The sequence below is a fragment of the Erpetoichthys calabaricus genome, chromosome 1 (assembly GCF_900747795.2).
Source record: "Erpetoichthys calabaricus chromosome 1, fErpCal1.3, whole genome shotgun sequence".
Taxonomy (NCBI): domain Eukaryota; kingdom Metazoa; phylum Chordata; class Cladistia; order Polypteriformes; family Polypteridae; genus Erpetoichthys; species Erpetoichthys calabaricus.
The window spans coordinates 127,383,616-127,403,699 of record NC_041394.2 but is presented as its reverse complement, the minus strand read 5'-3'; the positions used below and the strand labels follow the sequence as shown (position 1 = coordinate 127,403,699).

General features: G+C 37.0%; 1 protein-coding gene across 1 annotated transcript in view; it reads left to right on the top strand.

Moving 5' to 3' along the window:
- Positions 1–18,210, top strand: part of LOC114650065 (neuropeptide FF receptor 1-like) — a 72,023-nt gene extending 53,813 nt beyond the window's left edge. Inside the window, exon 3 of the mRNA XM_028799543.2 lies at positions 14,922–18,210. Coding sequence (XP_028655376.1) covers positions 14,922–15,774 — 853 coding nt within the window. The 3' untranslated portion in view covers positions 15,775–18,210. The remainder of the gene's footprint in view (positions 1–14,921) is intronic.
- Positions 18,211–20,084: the final 1,874 nt, after the last annotated feature.

Here is a 20,084-nt window from a genome sequence, read left to right as displayed (position 1 = left end):
AGTGCAAAGACTGGGGTGGAGTACGCCACAGTGGCACTTCTCAGTCTACAGTATAAGTGTTGGAATGGACCAAAAAACATTCAAGATTATTGTTTATTGATTTCTCGTCTGTGTTAAATGCAATCAAGATTCATATTTTAGTTGACAAACTGATTGTTAAATTCTATTTGGACTCAGTGAGGTTGATTTTAGACTTTTTAACTAATAGAACACAGGGAGTGAGTCTTAATGGCTGTTTTTCTGATAGTTTTAACTAATCTACTGGACTACCCCAAGGCTGCTGTCTGTCTCCTTGTCTTTTTATTTTGTACACAAATAACTACAGGAGTTCTTATAAGCAAAGTTATTTTGAATGATTTTGTCATTGTGAGTCTTTAATGAAACAAGGAGGAAAGCCATAGACCTGTTGATGATGAGTTTGTTCCATGGTGTGATTGTTCCTTTTTATAACTAAATATCACTAAGACGAAAGGATATAGCTGTAGATTTTAGATGCTCTTCTCCTCAAGCTGCCTTAACAGTAGATATATAGGACTTTATTTCTCCAAATTTGATTAAATTTGTCTTCTTGCAGAAGGTCGATAGATAGATAGATAGATAGATAGATAGATAGATAGATAGATAGATAGATAGATAGATAGATAGATAGATAGATAGATAGATAGATAGATAGATAGATAGATAGATAGATAGATAGATAGATAGATAGATAGATAGATAGATAGATAGATAGATTATCTTGCAAATTTAGGTTTCCAATGGTCAAAAAGTAACAGATTTAAGTACTCTTTTATCTCTAATTTTATAAGCATTTTGAATTTGTTTGAATTAGTTGTAGGGATTCTTCTGAAATTTTAATTCTGACTTATTCTGATTGTGTAGTCTTAAAGGTACTCTTATTTGTAGAAATTGTGTGTGTTTGTACTCATGTCATTGATGTCACTGCTTGTCAGATGCTGTTTCTTGGCTTATTTCCTTGTAGCTCTATAATCAATTCCTTAATGTACTTGTAAAGTATTCTCATGCTTCAAACAAATTTCCCTCTCGGATAATAATGTCTAACCATTACCTGTAGAATACAAACTATTAGTTTAAATAAAAGTAGATAATTTAATCGAGGAAAAAATATTTTTGGCATATCTGTATAAAATGTATTATGAACTGTATGTGTTACTCAGAAATAAACCCCATACCCAAACTATGACCAAGAAGTCCAAAAGTATAGAAGCTTCACGGGTATTTATCACACGGGTGGTTAAACACAACACAGAGAACACAATGCACAACAAAGGGGTTAAATACCTGTAGCAAAAACCTAATCACCTGAGGTGATTCACATTATATTAGAAGGAGTTAGTCATTGGTTTAATTGAACTAATTTATGGTTCTCTACAGCCCTGTTGGCATCTGGTAGTGCCCTGTGTTGCTTATAATTCGTGTCATTAGCCAGTTTCTGTTCACATTTCGTATGTATAAATGAAGTGCTATTCAAATAAATTACCAGAAACCTTCAAATTCCTGCCACTAAGAAAATTTGTGCACAAGGGAGGATTCGACTTTTTTGGATCTAATTGCAGCCTTAAGTGATGGAGCAGTAAACTTGACAAAGGCAGTGTAGTACTGAATAAAAAAAAGACATTCTATTCTTGAAGAGGTGACTGGCGCCAGAAATTCTAAATCAACAGACATGCATTTACATTTAAATCCCTCTAATGCCAGCTAAAACATTGCAAAAAGGTACTAAAGGACAAATAAATCAAGATCTTAAAAAGGTGACTGTGATTGATAGCTGTGAAGTATAGTGTGGATTAGTTCAGTGTATTACTGGATTATGGAAAAGTTTTCATATGCAATTAGCATTTACTGGAATAATGCACTAGACTACTTTAACTGGAGAGAATTGCCCTTTCCAAAACAATAACCACCAGCTGTATCAGAAATTTATAAAATATTTACAATCTTAAAAGGTGTGACCAGTGCTTAATTATTAATTATTATTGTTTGAATTAAAATGAAAAGTGCTATTATTACCATTTTAATCCCTGGTTTCATAAATAGCTGACCACACTCCATTTGTTTTTTAGATAATATACATTCTCTCAGCAAATCATGATTCAGGATCACTTGAACCCAGACATTCTGGATGGAGTCCCTGTAATGTGATTTATTGTCCCAAATGGGGTTCCTAGAGCAAAAGGCAAAGTAGACTTTTCTCAGCATTGCAGAAGTATGAAAGGCTGCCCTTCCTGTAGTTAAGGCATATTTTATGTTCTCGTCCATCTTCATTGTACATTCTGGGTTATGTTTCTCTTCTGGAACAATTTCCTAATCCTGTTAAAACTCATTTAAGGCAAACAGATTCTCAGTTGTAGAATTTATTTTACTGGAAATGTGAAAAAGTGATTTAACAAGTGCAATGTGAACACACAAACATCTTACACATCTTAGAAGGTATGACACAATGTTAACCCACTCAGTGCATCATTTATTTTACCCACATTGTGGGTTGGACTGACATTTAAATTTTTTATCACACTTTTCTCCACCTCTTTATGCAAGATTGACCCAAGGGCACAGAGAATATCATTGAGTGAGGTTCTGAGAAATTACACCGCCTCAGAATCTGTTCTGTTCAGTGGAAGCCCCAGTTGTTCTTATACTGTTTAGCTCCAACTATTATTTATCAGCCAAAAATCCCCATTTAGTCTCATTAGCATAATACATAGCAGGGGTGAGGGATAGTGTACTGGAGGATCTAGTTGTTTTCTGCAACACCTCTGCACCTATTTATATTAACTGTAAAAGGGAGTGTCAGATGGTACTTCCTTACCCAGAATAAGGTCAAAGGTAACACATTAGTTTAGGTGCTGCAACAATACATCTATTACATTTACTCTTATGTAACAAGACTTTAACAAAGGCTTCTTTTGGTTTTAATAACACACATCATAAAGCATCAGTAAAGTGGTCATTCATCTGTGCAATATGACCTATTAAAATAACTTCACTTTGAAATGGTGAGACATATGCCTCTTGATATTGCATACTTTCTGATAAGACCTGTGAATCCTTAATATTCATAACTAATTTTGCTAGCATATCAAATGTTGCAATGTACAGAGATGAATAACCACTACATTTTATTATTTCAAAAAATATAACAGTGGGATAAACATAGAGAGAATTAAAAGTGTTATAGCAAAACATAAACTGCAAATGTCAGGAAATAAGTCATTATTCCATCCCTATGTCTGGCTAAAGCCTCCCTGGCTCTTCTTAGACATGTCTGTTGCTATGCAAAGGTTAATAAATAGCAATTACATGCATTTTGCTACTAGCTAGAAAATGGTCCCTGTAGGGGAAAATAAACTGTAAATAAAAAATAGTCATGAGTCACTGTGAACAATAAATTCTAAATGGACATCCTTTATTACATTAAGCTTGATGGAGACTAACACATGCACTACTCAATACAGTGTGACAAGACTGGCCAATCTAACAGAGCAGTGTTCTTAAATAAGTTAGGTTAATTTACATAGGTAGCATTTCAGTTCACACCAACATACAGATTAATGATATATTCTTCTAACACACCTGTGCCTTAAATTTATCTAAAGGTCCCAAAATAGTTGATATATTAGAAATCTTTGGTACATTCATTTTTCTCTAAAGGGAAGCTTCTTATTCACAAGTACCTAAAAATAAAATATATTTCTTCTTCTTCTTTCGGCTGCTCCCGTTAGGGGTTGCCACAGCGGATCATCTTCTTCCATATCTTTCTGTCCTCTGCATCTTGTTCTGTTACACCCATCACCTGCATGTCCTCTCTCACCACATCCATAAACCTTCTCTTAGGCCTTCCTCTTTTCCTTTTCCTTGGCAGCTCTATCCTTAGCATCCTTCTCCCAATATACCCAGCATCTCTCCTCTGCACATGTCCAAACCAACGCAATCTCGCCTCTCTGACTTTGTCTCCCAACCGTCCAACTTGAGCTGACCCTCTAATGTACTCATTTCTAATCCTATCCATCCTCGTCACACCCAGTCCAAATCTTAGCATCTTTAACTCTGCTACCTCTAAACATGATTATCTTATAGTTCCCTTGGTAACAGTTCTGGGACTGGCAGGCACAATTTGAAGCTCTTTAAAATATATATACTGTAACTTCTTTTTTCTTAAATACTTATAAAAAAAATTATATTCAAAAAGATGGAGCCATAATTAGTTAACCAGAAACGAATTTCAAGAAAATATTTAGCTAATTTTAGATAGAAATGGTCCTTTCTCCTGTTACAGAACTGACATTAACTGCTGCAGTCTCTGAGACCACACCCCCTGACAGACAGAAGACACGCCTTGATGACAGCACTCACAGAATGACAGCGCCCATGGATAAAGTAAAATGGCGGTGGAAATGGCACGAATTGTTTTTAATAACTTTAAATAATTTTCAGATTAAAAAAAAGTTGGTACGTTTGGATTCACCATGCTCTAAAACTAAAAATAGATTTAAAATATTGCAGCTAAATATAAAACATCTGCAAAACGGTAAAAATTAACCCAAATCATAAAAACATGATGGAGGAACAGATGCTCAAATTTGGGAAGTTTGAATTCCTTTTGTGTAGTAGTTTATGGGTATTTTTTTCTAGTGCTTACTTTATGTATTGTGGACTGTGGCCGGCAGCTTATCCTGGCCAATACCCCCAAGCCACCAAGTGGAGCCCTTCCTGCAGTGTGGAGATGCCCTGAATTCCAGCAGGGCATCATGGACCTTGGAGTTTTCCTTCACAGCCCTGCTGGATACCATGGGGGCCACCAGAGGATGCTGCAGGGAGGCTCAAGGGCGTGTATTATCTGTTGTGTATTATTCAGTCTTGTTATACGCTAAAACCATGATCTGCCGTTTAAGTAGGGGCATGTGGTAAGTACATGGATGGATGGACATTGTACTGAATGCTTCCCATTTCCACATCCTAGAGATTTTTTTCTATTATAGTCATGTTTTATCATCTACTGATCCTCAAATGGTAAACACAATAACATTTTGTGGGTGTCTAGATGTGTGTGAATGTGTAGGTATGGCTGACAGAAAATGGTGAAACTTAACCCACCATTTTAAGAGACACAAGGGTTAGAACATTAATATAATTTTAACAAGAGTAGGTCCTTCAACTCAACAAGCTTACCAATCTTTTATACATTCTTTATTCAAAATAACACTGAGTCGAGATCTCAAGGTCCGTAGAATCCTACCACACTGTTTGGTAACTTATTGCATGGGTCTATTGTTCTCTGTGTGAGGAAACACATTCCATTCTTTGTGGGAAATTTATTCTTAATTTCCAATTGTGTCACAGTGTTCTTCTTGACGAATTTGTTTTGAAGTAATAGCTGGGATATACCGCACTAATTCTTTTCATAATTTAAAACACTTCTATCATGTCACTTCTTAATCTGTGTTTCCTTGAACTGTTATACAGTAACTTGGCCAAGGTTCTTCTCTTGGCTGAGATTCATATTCATGTTTTTTGTCATCTTTTTTCATTTTGGCTTTTTTTTTTTGTATGTATTAACTTTTATTTGGGCGGAATGATGGCTCTGAGGCTAGGGATCTGCACTGGCAATCAGAAGGTTGCCGGTTCAAATCCCGTAAATGCCGCTAGGGACTCTGCTTTGTTGGGCCCTTGAGCAAGGCCCTTAACCTGCAATTGCAGAGCGTTTTGAGTAGTGAGAAAAGCGCTATATAAATGCAAAGAATTATTATTATTATTTGCTTTTAAGTGTGTTTGTTTCAATGCATGTGCAATGTCCCATGTGTTTTGTGGGTGTTTCCAAGGAATAGGGCCAATCACCAATAAATCACCTATAAATCCACAGTTCCTGGCGGTTCATTTTGAATGCACTCTGTAGTTGGTGAGTTCTTGTGTTGTTATATTTGTGGTATTGTTATTTATTGGTTTTTTGACTTCATGTTCTGTTTTAGACTATAGCATGAATTCTGTTTTGGGGTTTTGCTTTAGGTGGTCCTTTTATGTCTTTGCGCTCGATGGAGCATCATGTTACGTCTGAGCTTTCTCATCAGGATTGGACCTTTTTATTTGTTAAAGACTCTTAAAGTCCCTTTTTGTATATAGCTGTGCTTTGATGGTAAATTCCCCCTAGTAGGTATTATTGCAAAGGGTTTTTCAACTCTTTAGTGCTCTGACTTCAAGTTCACAACATGAACTCTTTCTTCTTAGTTCATACAGCTCATCCCTGTGATCAGCATAGTTGCTCTTCTCTGGACTTTCTTTAATGCTGCTGTATCTTTATGTTACATAAAAACCAAAACTGTACAGTGTACTCACATGAGGCCTAATTAGTGAGTTGCATAACTTATGCATAACCTCCCTTGACTTTTACTCTACAGTGTAGAGTCTACACTATGCATTATAACATCCTAATAGCTTTCTGAATTGTTTCAGTTCTCTGTTTGGATATGGAAAGGGAAGAGTCAACTACTCCTGCTTTGTCATTCTCATAAGATGTCCTTTTAAGTTTCAAACATCCAATTATGTTTTTCAAATCTGCCATTCTTGCTTCCTAAGTACTGCTACTTACATTAGAAAATGTACTGTACTCTATTAGGCTATGTAAAAATGAAGGTAGTGTTATGAGATTTTGTGTAAAATGTGGATTCTCATTTTGGGTTATTACAAAACATTTCATAAAGTGTTTAACAAAATTTGCTGTTGACAAAGCACCACCCAAGAATTGGCGTACTGAAATCTCTTCTTTACAAAATGAGATACAGTTGTTTTGGCTATATTGTGCCTTACACCAAGCTTTACTTCAAAGACCTTTATAAATATTCCAGCAATGTTTCCTTAACGCACCAACTGTTCTAAAGGAGTGTTCTATTATCCCCAATCTTGGACAATGCCATATTAATATCATTATGTTGTCTCCAAATTATCTGCATGTTTGAAAGTATTTTAACATGTTTAACATTTAATTAAATTTGCTCGTGTGAGCAATGGCACCAATGGTTTTATGTGTGGCTTGGCAGATTTGTAACAACACCGTTTTCTCAGGTGATGTTCTCAGCTCCTGAATTATATGAGTCACTATTTTTATATTTTAACAACAATATATATTTATATATTTAACCCTCTGAAATAGGTTTGCAATGTGTGCTTCATAGTGTTTCCAAATGCCATAAGACATTTACTACCTATCATTCACAGTTAAAAAAAAACAGTTTTCGTCATAAAATTGGGTAACTATTTAAAAGCAAATGTTATTTCAGCAGTCTTATATTCCTTAAAAGTACAACCTTTTCTAACTGGTATTACTAATCAATAATAAATCTGCATGCTTTTAAATGCTTTCTACCTTGACTTTTAAAGTTATGATTTGGTTTGTCTGGACTTTTCATAAATGAAGAAACACATGTAATTATGAGAGATATTATAACTTGACATAGTAAGTATTCATATATTGTTTATCATAAGTTCTTAGTCTGATGCACAAGATATAGTTTATTTTCCCCACAAAAATTATGACTCAGACAGTATATACCACAGCTTACTTCACTAGAACAGTCACTTCTTATTCTCTCATGGTTCCAGCTTTCAACACTAACCTCTGTTATTCTTCTGTTCATGTCTTGGTATAGGAAAATGTGAAGCAAAAATTAAAATGTGGCTATAAGGTTGATCTTTTTTTACTTAAGTGAGTGCCTGGTTCATATTTTACTAAAAATGAATGATGCTTAAAATTGTATATTGAACAGTAGAGCTAGTTCCGCTGAAGTTCAACGGCACCATCTGCTGCCTGTTGTCTACTTGATTTTTTAATAGTCAGAGATTACGAAGATCATCCTTTTATCTTTCCATTTAAAGTATACCATATGCTGCATCTTCACTCTTCTTCACAATTAAGCTGAAAAGTGTGGAATATAACATGTGCTTAGTTTTTGCTATTTTAATGAAAGGCATCCGGCTGCAGAAATCATGCCAAAACCTATAAAATATCAACCCCCAAAGAAATGGGAAAAGATGAAGAGGAAGAAGATTAAAGGTTTTCGGTAGAAGGATTTCTTTAAGGAATGATTACATAAACTAAATTACATTACTATGTGAGACAAAAATCAAGTCAGATTGTTACAAAGTAGTTAGGGATTCTGTAAATTATTTATATTTATTGACTGTTGAAATGTTACATAAAATTCTCTAACCTGCCTAATCCATTTCAAGGATGTGAGAGCCTGGGGCCTGGGGCCTGACCTGAAACATTCAGGTGTGAAGTAGAATTATACACAGTAAATGAACAAGTTATCAAACTCAGGAACCCTGGAGCTATGATACACCCACCACAACAGCCTGCTGAAATAATTATTAATAATCATGTTTTCTAAGTGCAAAATTATTTTGCTGATTTGCCAAGTTATTCAGCTGCTATTATTTCTGTGGCTGGTGGCCAGCAGGTCAGGCACTGAAGTAGATCTGGATGGCTCTGTATAGTTTTCTTACATTCTCCTGTATTGCATTTATAGATATGAATGGTTTTTAAATAAGAAACTACTACTACTATTTTGTGTATGCATTTTAAGTGTATTGTTTAAGGAATCAGGGGTGGCAATATTAATAGGAAGGACCTGATAAATATTAGGGCTATCAGAACAGCTTCAGTCCTTCTAAGAATGCTGTCACACAAGTCTTGAACTGTGTGCAGTGGGATATTTCACCATTCTTCGAGACTAAAAGCTTCCGTTTCTTTGAGGTATGAAAGAGGTGAAAATCTTCATCACACTCTGCACTTCAGAACTTCCCATAAAGGTCAATGTTTAGATCTGATGATTGGGGAGGCCAATTACATTTGAGTTCATCCTAGTGTTCATGAAACCACTCTTGAAACAGTTTGGGGACATTTTAATCCTTGAATAGGAAAACATAAGGGAGCAGCATGTGCACCATAGGGTGAATCTCTTGCTGTAAACTCACCTCATACTGCATGTCTTTGCCTTTTGTATAACCATGCAGAGCAATCATTGGATGTAATGATTACCTGCATATGGCTGCCCATACCATTAGGTTCAACAGCTGGCCAAAACATTATGATCTAAAATCATTCTTTGCCATTCTTCAGATGTAAATCTATTTGAATGACTCATTAGACCATATTATTTTTTTCCACAGCCGAGGTTTTCAGGTTTTCTACTTCTCAGACCAGGATATTCATGCTTGTGCCCTGCCCTTGGATACAGCTTCCAAATGACAGCCCTGCCATAAGTTCCAAAGTTGTGAAGCACAGGATGTGAAATTTTTGTTCCAACTGGTTACAGATGTGCTGTTGTAACTTTTGAGGTTGTACTCTATCCTGTGACATGTCTGTCTATGCCTTTCAGCAATAACATTTATTTCTATAGCACATTTTCATACACAACATGTAGCTCAAAGTACTTTACAAAATGTCAAAGAAATAGCTGCAAGAAAAGAAAAACAAATTAAATTAGGTACAAATAATAATGAATAAATAACAAAGAATCATTCTAGAGTCACATAAAATAGATTTACAATTAGAAGAAAGGTAGAGAGTCTGTATAGTATCATATTGTAAGTCTCTAAAGATGAATATGATGATAAGGTCAGATGGCTGTGTTTCCTAGCTCCCTAGTTGGAATAAGTTCTTTTGTAATTGCGCCATTTTAAGTAACTGAAGAGTATATAGATATTAAAAGGCGATATCCCTCCCATAGTGATACGGTGGTAACAATCACATAAGAGGAAATAACTTAGCTTTCTTTACTGACGATTTACATGGCATTACAGATGGAGGAAGCCATGGCAAGACAATACTTTTTGTATAGTGGGATCTCGATGTATACAGTCTGCCATTTTCCGTCGCTGCGCTGGAAGGCTTTTCAGGACGGATGACGATATCACCCATCCGTCCATTGGCTTCAAAGTGTTTTGCTGATGTCCAAGTCTTGTTATACTGGGTGCTCCATGTGCAGGCCCCCACGTCGGCAAATAGTCCATTTCCAAACAAGGAAAGAAGATTTTATGCTGACTGTTAACATAGGACAAAATAGTATACATCTGTCTTTGGGCTGACTATACATTCCTCCAGCTGTCTTTGTCTATCTTGTCCTATGCTTGACCCAGCAATTCTAAATGCTGAGCCCCTGTGTACTAAATCTGGCTCAGTTATGCATGTACAAAGAAAAGAAAAACAGATTTAAAATGTCTGCACAGAGACAGTGACATTAAACATAATATTATAACAAACTTATTATAACAGGCTGAGAGGACAAAATAAAAAAAAAAAAAACTACAGATAAGCTAGAGAAAAACAAAATCTGCAGGGGTTCCAAAGCCAAAAGACCACCCAGCCCTTACTGAGTATTCTGCCTAACATAAATGTACTCGTTATGCCTTGTTTCCAGGCTTCATTCTGTCTCATGGACAGCCAAGGCACTGACCTTCATTCCAGTATCACAGGTGGCTTTTAGAGAGCTTTGGCTTGGGACCACTGTTTCTCTCTGCTCACTCAAAAATGTTTAGTGCGAATGTATTTTTGCATGGACTAGTGCAACATCTTTGTTCTAGCAGGTAGGGAAGAATTTATCTTTTGTACAATCTCTAAATTTAAAAAGGAGGTTATAGGCTACTACCATCTAACCATATTTACTAGCTCTGGATTGGCTAAGAGTTGTAAAACAATTGTAAAGTTAGTAGCCATATTAGGCTTTCACTGTGTACTGACAATTATATCTGCTGTTTCTCAAAATTTATAACAAATGGAGCAGTAGAGGAGGAGCATATGGCAGAGTCAGTTTCCTTTTTCTCCTGCAAGGAAGAAGAGAAGCAAGCTACCATGTCACCTGAAAATCTTTCTCCCCGATGTACCCTTTAAATCCATACCATTGCATCTTGTATAACAATATCTTACCCTGAGTGTCAAAGAGTCTAAAGAAATAGCATTTCAATTTTAGTGATAAAAGGATCTGTACTGGAATCTGGAAGGTTGCCGGTTCACATCCTGTTACAGCCAGAAGGGATCCTACTCCTAAGATTGCTGCAGGGGTGCTGTACAATGGCTCAACCTGTCTTCTGACCTCCAAAGGTCATGTGATTAATAAGGTATATCAAATTAAATCAAAAATCCAAAAAAATATATACAGTACATGTTTACTAATTTTAGATCTGAGAAAGGATATGAAAATAGTGAACAAAAATAAATATCTAGAAATGTTTCAAACTAATATTCGAATTTTGAACATTAATATAAACAGAAATGCATACTACCAAAATTCAAACATGGTTTATTTCTTCTGAGCAAACTCGGGGAGTTCAGGGTGGGCAGGGATGTCATGTTGCCCTTTTATCACAGCATGATCTAGCCTGTCATCACTTCCATTGCCTAGCTAAGAGTCCTAATAAATCAAATTCTGAAGAATCTCAAACAGGGTGGCAGACAGGCGCTGAAAATTATTGGAGATGATGTGGATGACAGGTGTGTCAGAGGACAATGTTGAAGAAACAAGGAATCTTCTAAGCTTATGACAGCCAAACATTGTATTCAACCCTTACATTCAATAAATCAAGGAAGACAGTTGCCCTTGAGACCTGCACAGAATACTTCTGGAATGCTTTTCTTGCTATGCCATGCTAGTTTGTAACAAAAAGCATCACCAGTAGAAAAAAAAAAATTGTAGTAATTGTAGTGTGCCTACATAAACATGGTATAAATACCTAATCCGTTTTTAGATACTTTTAAAACTAGTTGCTGTGAATGCTTCTGAATGTTTATGTGAAATACTTTCTGATTATAAGCTATTGTTTCATAATGCATGTTGTTTTCTCTATGGATGTAACTAAGAGAAAGATTTTCTTTTTTCTAGTGTAAACATGACTAAATGAAACCATAAACCTATAATCAATACTTTTCAAATGCTTCTGGTCAGTTTTGTTGGCCCTACCTTGCTGCTGGAAAGTTTGTAACCCATGTTTATTTTATCTCTTTAGAGATCATGATGAAGGGCTTAAGGATTAATGATAGGCACAGCTATTGGAAGAAATGATTTGCACTGAGTGTATTTTTCATTATGCCTTTTTGATTTTCATTTTATTTATTTTTAAGGCATTTTATTGAATTTATGAAAAGAAAATAACACTCCATACAAGCAAGTCAATGGCTATTATATTCATGAAAAAAAACTATTGCCATTCAAAATGGATTGATCTATCTAGCACTGTTTCAAAATGGTTCAAGCTATGAATTTGAGATGCTAGGTTTGTAGAGGTTAGATAAGGCCACCAATGTCTAAGGTTCTAGATTTTCCAGCTTAGGTTCATTTAAAGTCATGCTTTCATTTTAATGGGATTTGTCAGCTTTCCAAGCAATTTATTTTGCTTAATAACTGTAATAAAATAAAGACAGTAAAAAAAAAGTGTGCACTTCCTTTGCTAATACTTGTTTTAAAAAATGTCTGCTAGTTAAGTTCCACTGTTGACACAAATTTCTCCCTTTCATTCATTCGTCAAACAGTTGTGAGGCTGAAGCAAGAACAGTACTGAAGTGACGTGTTAGTGCAGTGCCTTAATATAAAACTTTATCCTGTGCCAGTCTGTTAGTCAGCTTTCGCTGAGTCTGGCAACCACAATACTCGGCCATGACCTAAGGTTGTTTGATCCTTACGTGCACTAATATTTGGGCAGGATGTCCTCAGTCGTCACTCATCTGAAAACTCTACTTTGTGCGTTAAGTCTGTCTTAACCACATTGTTTTCTCAGATTGTGGACTTTCTGCTTTTGCTCTGACTGAATGTTTTTACAACTGTTTGCCAGAGCAGAGAGTTGTTAACATTTGCACAGCTCTGTGGCTTTTGTAAACTTTATTTATCAGCGTTTTGGTCACATTTATTGATTATACTATTTTATTGTCCTCATCTTTGACTCCTCTATCTCACACAATTAAATCCACTTTTAAAATATGTTATCAGTTGTTATTATTTTCCTATTTTCAGCAGTCTTGTAGAGTGTCCAAGAAGAGGAAAAACCACAAATAGGATGGCCTGAGCTCAAAGCTCTATATCAGGTACTGGAGTGGGACACTGCCCTTATGTTACTGAGTCAGAAGAAACTGTCAAAAAAGCAGCATTTAAAACAGAGGTTTTTGCAGCACAAAGGATTTTTGGGATAATGAAAATATTATGTTTTGGAACACGCTTCTGTGGAGGATGACCACCAACCAGGAGGCTAACCCTCAATTGACTAGGTGGTACTTTGCTCTGCAATCTTTGCTAAACCAGTTTTAGATTTTTTCTCACGTGGAGTCTTATCACTATCATGCTGACCTTTGTTTCATGCACGTTTCTTCACAACTGGTGTATATTTAGCCATTAACCTGGAGTATGAAGTGGGAGTGGAGGGACATTTTACTGAAATATAATAAGCTCTTCGTTTGTGTGTTTCATATTGCCACTTCAAAGCTCCAGGGACTTAGTTTGAATCCTATCCTAATCAACTTCTATGGAGTTTGCAAATTCTGTTCATGTCTGCTGAGGTGTTTTTTTCCCAGGTACAATTGCTTTTTTGAGGTTGGTTGGTTATTCTGAAGTGATTTTTTGCATGCAAATTTCTCAAACTTAAATCAAATCCTGCCTTACACCTAAGGCTACTGAGATAAATCCAGCAGGTATGATTCTATAATAGATTACGTGGGCTAAGAAAATTAGGCAGAGTACTGCTTGCCAGAAAGATTTAGAATACAGTACAATTTTTGGGTCCTGTTGCAATTTTCCTAAAAACAGATTAGGTAAGTAAAAAGTACATTTAAAAATGCATCGCATAGAACAGTATTACGTTTGTTCTGAGTATATCTATGCTAGAGAGAGAATAGTGAATGTTAGCATTACAGTATATGATCACAAGAGTCAGTCAGTCAGTCATTGTCCAACCTGCTATATTCTAATACGGAGTCACGGAGGTCTGCTGGAGCCAATCCCAGCCAACACAGGGTGCAAGGCAGGAACAAATCCCTGTCAGGGCACACACACACACACACCAAGCACACACTAGGAACAATTTAGGATCATCAATGCACCTAACCTGCATGTCTTTGGACTGTAGGAGGAAACCAGAGCACCCGGAGGAACCCACGCAGACACAGGGAGAACATGCAAACTCCACGCAGGGAGGACCTGGGAAGTGAACCCAGATCACAAGAGTGCCAGACTTAATATATTACACTGTATTACAGTATAATTTATGAACATTTAATAACTTTGAACTTTGTAGTTCTCTTGCTAAGCACGATACAAATGTTTAATGTTTTCAGACTTCTAAAGTCTCACCTACTGTTATGCCTGCCACGGATCATAAGAGCACTGGAGGGTTCATACATTTTTTCTATAAATAAATATCATAATGTAAACTGTGGCAGCAAGGTAATGCTGTTATTCGCTTGAGTTTTCGGAGACTGGGTTCAGATCCCAATCAGGGTACAGTTTGAGTGAAGTTTGCACATTGTCCCATTATCTGAGTTTTTCCAGGTACTCCAGTTTTCCTCCAGCACCTCAAATATGTCTGTTTTAGATACTTTGATTATTTTAAATTAGTTTGTGCAGGAGCTAATGTCCCATTCATGGTTGATTGCTACTTGATGATACTGAAATAAGCTGTGGCCCCTTCAACCGTGAATTGGATAAACAAGTACAGAAAATGGGTGCTAATAGCAGTCAGCTAGTGCCACCAGCAAAGTCAGAGGTTTAAAAAGCAAGTATTTAGTAAAATAACTTTAGAACAAGACAGTATTGATCATGCTCTTTTTACAATTTAAAATTCTATTTTTACAGCAGCTATGATACAGACTTATAGGTAAAAGTTTCAATTTACTACTTTTAAAAATGCCTACTTTTGTCTTCCCACAGGTTCCATTGCATAGTCTATCCATTTCGGCAAAAGTTAAGCCGCCTGAAGGCTATACTGACCATTGGGCTTATCTGGGGATTGGCTTTTGCTATAATGAGCCCATCAGCTGCAATGATGACTGTTGTGCACCTTGAAGGCACTTATATGGTTTACAATAATGAGACGTACCCCCTCATGACCTGCTATGAACAGTGGCCCAAACCAGAGATGCGCAAGATCTACACCACTGTCCTCTTTGTCCACATTTATCTTGCTCCTTTGGGCCTAATTAGCCTGATGTATGGAAGAATTGTAGTTAAGCTCTTCAGTTACCTTGGGCCCATGGGTAGGGGCACTGGAGAATTGCCAGAAGACAGGACTTCTATATCGAAGAAGAAGATAAGAGTGATTAAAATGCTGATCATCGTTGCTCTGCTCTTCATGATTTCTTGGTTACCCCTTTGGACTTTAATGTTGCTCACAGATTACACCGACTTGGACGATGAGCAGATTAACCTGCTAACAGGATATATTTTCCCATTTGCCCACTGGCTGGCATTTTTTAACAGCAGTATCAACCCTATCATTTATGGCTACTTTAATGAGAACTTCAAGCGGGGATTCCAGGCAGTTTTCACCTTCCACTTCTGCTCCCAGGAGATGGTGCACAAGAACATCTACTCTGAGAGGTCTCCAGCAAATGTCGGGTATCGGTTTCAAAATAAGGTTTCCAATGGAGAGTACACCGAGTCTAGTGGATATAAAAGACCTTTAACTTTGAGGGATAGTCAGCCAGGAAATCAAGTAATACAACTTGAGGACATCAACAGAATCATAACTCACAACAGGGTCAGCACTGCCTGGGTAAACTGAAAAAGAAAGAGTTTGCGGACTGCAGGGATTTATCAATGGGTATTAATGATTGTGCACTGGAAGTGATGCTGGATTGAGGACAGCTGATACAGCTTTGCAGCTTTAAGTCAAGTATTAAATGTCACTGTGAATTACGTCAAAGCCAACCAATGGAGTGGATTTCTGTATTATTATTGTCATTAGTGTTAATTATCTAACTGGCAATGTATAAGATAAGTTTGCACGTGGTATCCTTCTGAATGCATATATCTCAAACAGTCCTTGCATCGTTGCACAGTCAGTCTTTACAATGTAAAACTTGATGATTAACTTAACATGTTCATTGGAAATTGATTTCTTCTTGGATTTTGGAACAATTCTACCACTGCAGTTATCATGAGTTTGACCTGCCTCATTTCTATGCATTGTGCTGATTAACATTTTCCTTTTCCATAATTTTAATTGTTAAAAATTGTCATTTGGATAATGAGTATGTTTTTCAGGAGCTTCAAACATTAAAGAGGGAATGGCTTTCTGAGCGCTGGATTGCTTGAAACAACCATTTTCAAATATGATCTATTAAATGACAGTCTGAAGGTGGAGATTCCCAGCTATCAACCTCTAGAGTCTTGAACTGAACATTGGGCATTTTCTTCACCTTACCATATGTTTGGGATATCTCTGGAAGTTACAGCATTTTCCCTCTTATCTTAAAGGGAGATTTTGACTTGTATATCAACATTTGATTGCTGCTTGTTCTCTATTCTGCTCACGTGTTTGAAATGATGTACAATGTGGCGTCCTTCTATGATCACGATTCTCAGATGTTGGTAGTTCAAGGTATTTTTATGGTAGCATAAATCACCAAAGACAGCATAATGAAAATTGCTTCACTTGGAATAGAATGAGTCCTGCCTACTACTAAGAAATGTGTTTATTTCTTTCAAATTTGTAAAACTGTCTGGAATGCTGTACTTTAAATGGTCATTATAGTCAGTCATTTAAGGGCTACTCCGGTGTCTTTATACTTTTAGTGTTACACTGAATTTTCTGGCTTCCCTTCAGGACCACCTATACAAAGCATCTTTCTGGGTGTATTCCTTCTCTTAAACTCCCTTGGTTTCTCATCACTGGTTGGTTATTTATAGAATGCTAGCACACACAAAACTCATTGCTAAATTTCACAATATATAAACAAAATGGTCATTCTCAATTAATGCTTGATCTTGTAATGCATCTTTGCTCAATTTTACAACTCTTTGTCATTCTTTTGTTTCTTGTGCCACCTCAATGGTGATTTGACTTGGCTTTACTTTGTTACGTGATGCTGATTCTTGGCCTATCTCTTGCCTTTAAAGACTGCCTTTTTCGCTTTCTTCAGCTTCTTGTCTCCCTGTGCAAAGTAAACTGGACAGCCGTAGAAGATCATTTGGTTCACATAAATTCAAAACTTTCTCCCTCTTTCTGGGGCTTAATTGACAATCTCTGGCAGAAGAAGGCAGAAGATGACCAGCATTATGCTCTGCTGTCAGGATCTTGCTAATTTAAAATTGAGGTGCCTTCCAATAAGTGTAGCCTAACAGTATGTTGAGAAAACAGTTTAGTGCTCTTGTGATATTATCCCACACTTGTTAATCTGTTTCCAAAAACATCTCTTTGCAGAATTTTTATTATTTAATCCATGGCTCAAACTAAACTGTAAACTAATGACAGCTGAGATGCCAGTCTTTTAGCAAGCAAAAAATGGTCAGAAGCATAGAAAGCCTTATGCAATGTGGAGGACAGCCAGTGGGGCAGAGAGCATCCACAAGGCAGATCTCCTGGGTGGCTGTTACACCACAGATTCCCGCAGGGCACACTGGGGTTGGAGTTTGGCACAGCCCTATTGGGTTCTGTGGGGGCTGCCAGGGGGAGTTGTAGGACTCCACTTTGGGATTCCATCGGACCTGGGAGTGATTCCAATTAACCCTGATGAGCCACCTGGAGCACTCCCAGGTGTAACATAAAAGAAGCTGCCTCCCTCCATTTGGGGAGCCAGAGTCGGGAGGAAGAGGGACGAAGCTTGACTGTGGAGGAGTGGAGGCGGAAAGGAAAAGAAAGGGAACTGTGTATTGGTGCATTGTACTGTGCTGCTGTGGGGAGTGAGGGACAAGCGCTTCCCCACTTGTAAATAAACGTGTGCTGTTCTGGAACTTGTGTCTCTGCCTGTCTGTGTCAGGGTTGGGGTGGCGTTCCACAGCAGTAGACAATTAATATTCGATCATCATTTCCATCATTAGATTAAACTATTTCAATTAAAGAGCAACATTTGGCCAAGCTGCATATTTGGCTTGCAACCTGTTAAATGTAACTACACATAAAATTTTGATTAACAATGACATGACAGTGAATGAGCACGAAGAAGGATAGGCCCTTGCCAGAAGATCGGTAAAAGATGCCAGTATGCAGGAGGGAACTTTGGCTTCCTGGCAGGGATGGACTGATCACACTTACCTGGTCGGGAGTTCAGTGTGATGGAAGGAAAGGAGGAGACTACCTGACAAGGAGACAGCTAAAGGGTATGCTGGTAACTGTGCTGCCATTGGACAGCCTTGTCAGATTACATGGGTGCCAACAGGGGGTGCTGTTGAGATCCATGATACCTACTAGCATCCACTAAATAGTATCATCAAATAGTATCATCTCCAGACAGAGGAGCAGCTTCAGCGACAGACTGCTGTCACTGTCCTGCTCCACTGACAGATTGAGGAGATCGTTCCTCCCCCAAACTATGCGACTCCACCCGGGGGGGTAAACGTTAACATTTAACATTATACAAAGTTATTGTCTGTTTTTCACCTGCGTTATTATTATTATCGATCTTTAATTTAATATTATTTATTGTATCAGTATGCTGCTGCTGGATAATGTTAATATTCCCATTGGGATTAATAAAGTATCTATCTATCTATCTATCTATCTATCTATCTATCTATCTATCTATCTATCTATCTATCTATCTATCTATCTATCTATCTATCTATCTATCTATCTATCTATCTATCTATCTATCTATCTATCTATCTATCTATCTCTACTTTATGGAACTTATGTTTGGCCAGGAAGTGTTTCCAACCTGCTATTCAATAGCACTGGAAGTAGTTCCAGGTCTAAGATAACAGAAGTCGCTCAACCTCGTCCAGAGAAGTTGTGTTTGGCTGGAAGATGAACGAAGCTTGCTTGGAGGAGTGGAAGGAGAAGGAAAACAGAGAAGAAGAGTTGTGCTGGTGTTTTATTATTGCAAAGAAGCCTATTTGTAAGGTTCTTTATTGTAATGAACCTTGTATTTGCACCTGGAACTTGTGTTTTGTGAGGTCACATCTACGGCTTGGGGTGCTGCAATGCCCCTATATGTATGTGAGTTTTTTTTATCAGTTTAGAATCATTAATTGTGAAACAGTTATTGCTATTAAAATATGCAGCTAAGTTAACATATTTTATGGCAGCTTTTTGCAGCGTTTAACTAGTCATTCGAAACCCCTCTGAACTGACTACTTTGTGAGTGAGAATGAAGTACTACTTTGTTAGCTCTGCCATTGAAGTCATTTACAAAATGGCATCATAAGTGGATTGTAAAACAATTGAAAAACACTACTTTCATTATGGGGTGTCATTTTTGGTATTCTGATGGAATGAAGTAAAGTTGTAAAAAATAAAATGAAGTAGACATGACATCAAATTGTAAATAACAATTAAAACAAAGCATATGAATTAGCACAAAATCTGACACATATTGTTTCTAAGACAATTGCAAAGTAATGACAGACACTCTCTGTAAATCACAGCACCACTTTTCTAAAGAAGAGCGTATTCTTTTAGATGCAAATACAGTGTCATTGTTTACTAAGGCACAGGTAGCGGCAACAAGAAAAAAAAAACTAGAGTGGGATGTAACAATGAAGATAATAAGTAGCCGCACAAATGCAAATTTACTTTCATTCAGACACATATATATAGTGTATATTAGAGTTGGTATAGGTTATGTATAATTCATTTATATAATTTGTTATTTTTCCATAATTTTTAAATGAAGTTGAGTAAATAAATTTAAGCATGAAGTGAAAATTCTAGCACTCCCTTGGTCGGCATGCATTGTGTTTATTTCTTCAAATATAATGTATATGGAACAACTTCAGCATCATGGAATACAAGCAAGTTCTCTGAATCAGAAACTAGAGAGCAAAACGATAGTGATGGTAACCTACCTAGTCTCCACACCAGCCTGGTATTCATTCAGTGCTCTAAGACCAGGACATCTGATATTTACAATCTCCAGTTCCCCTTCCACTTCT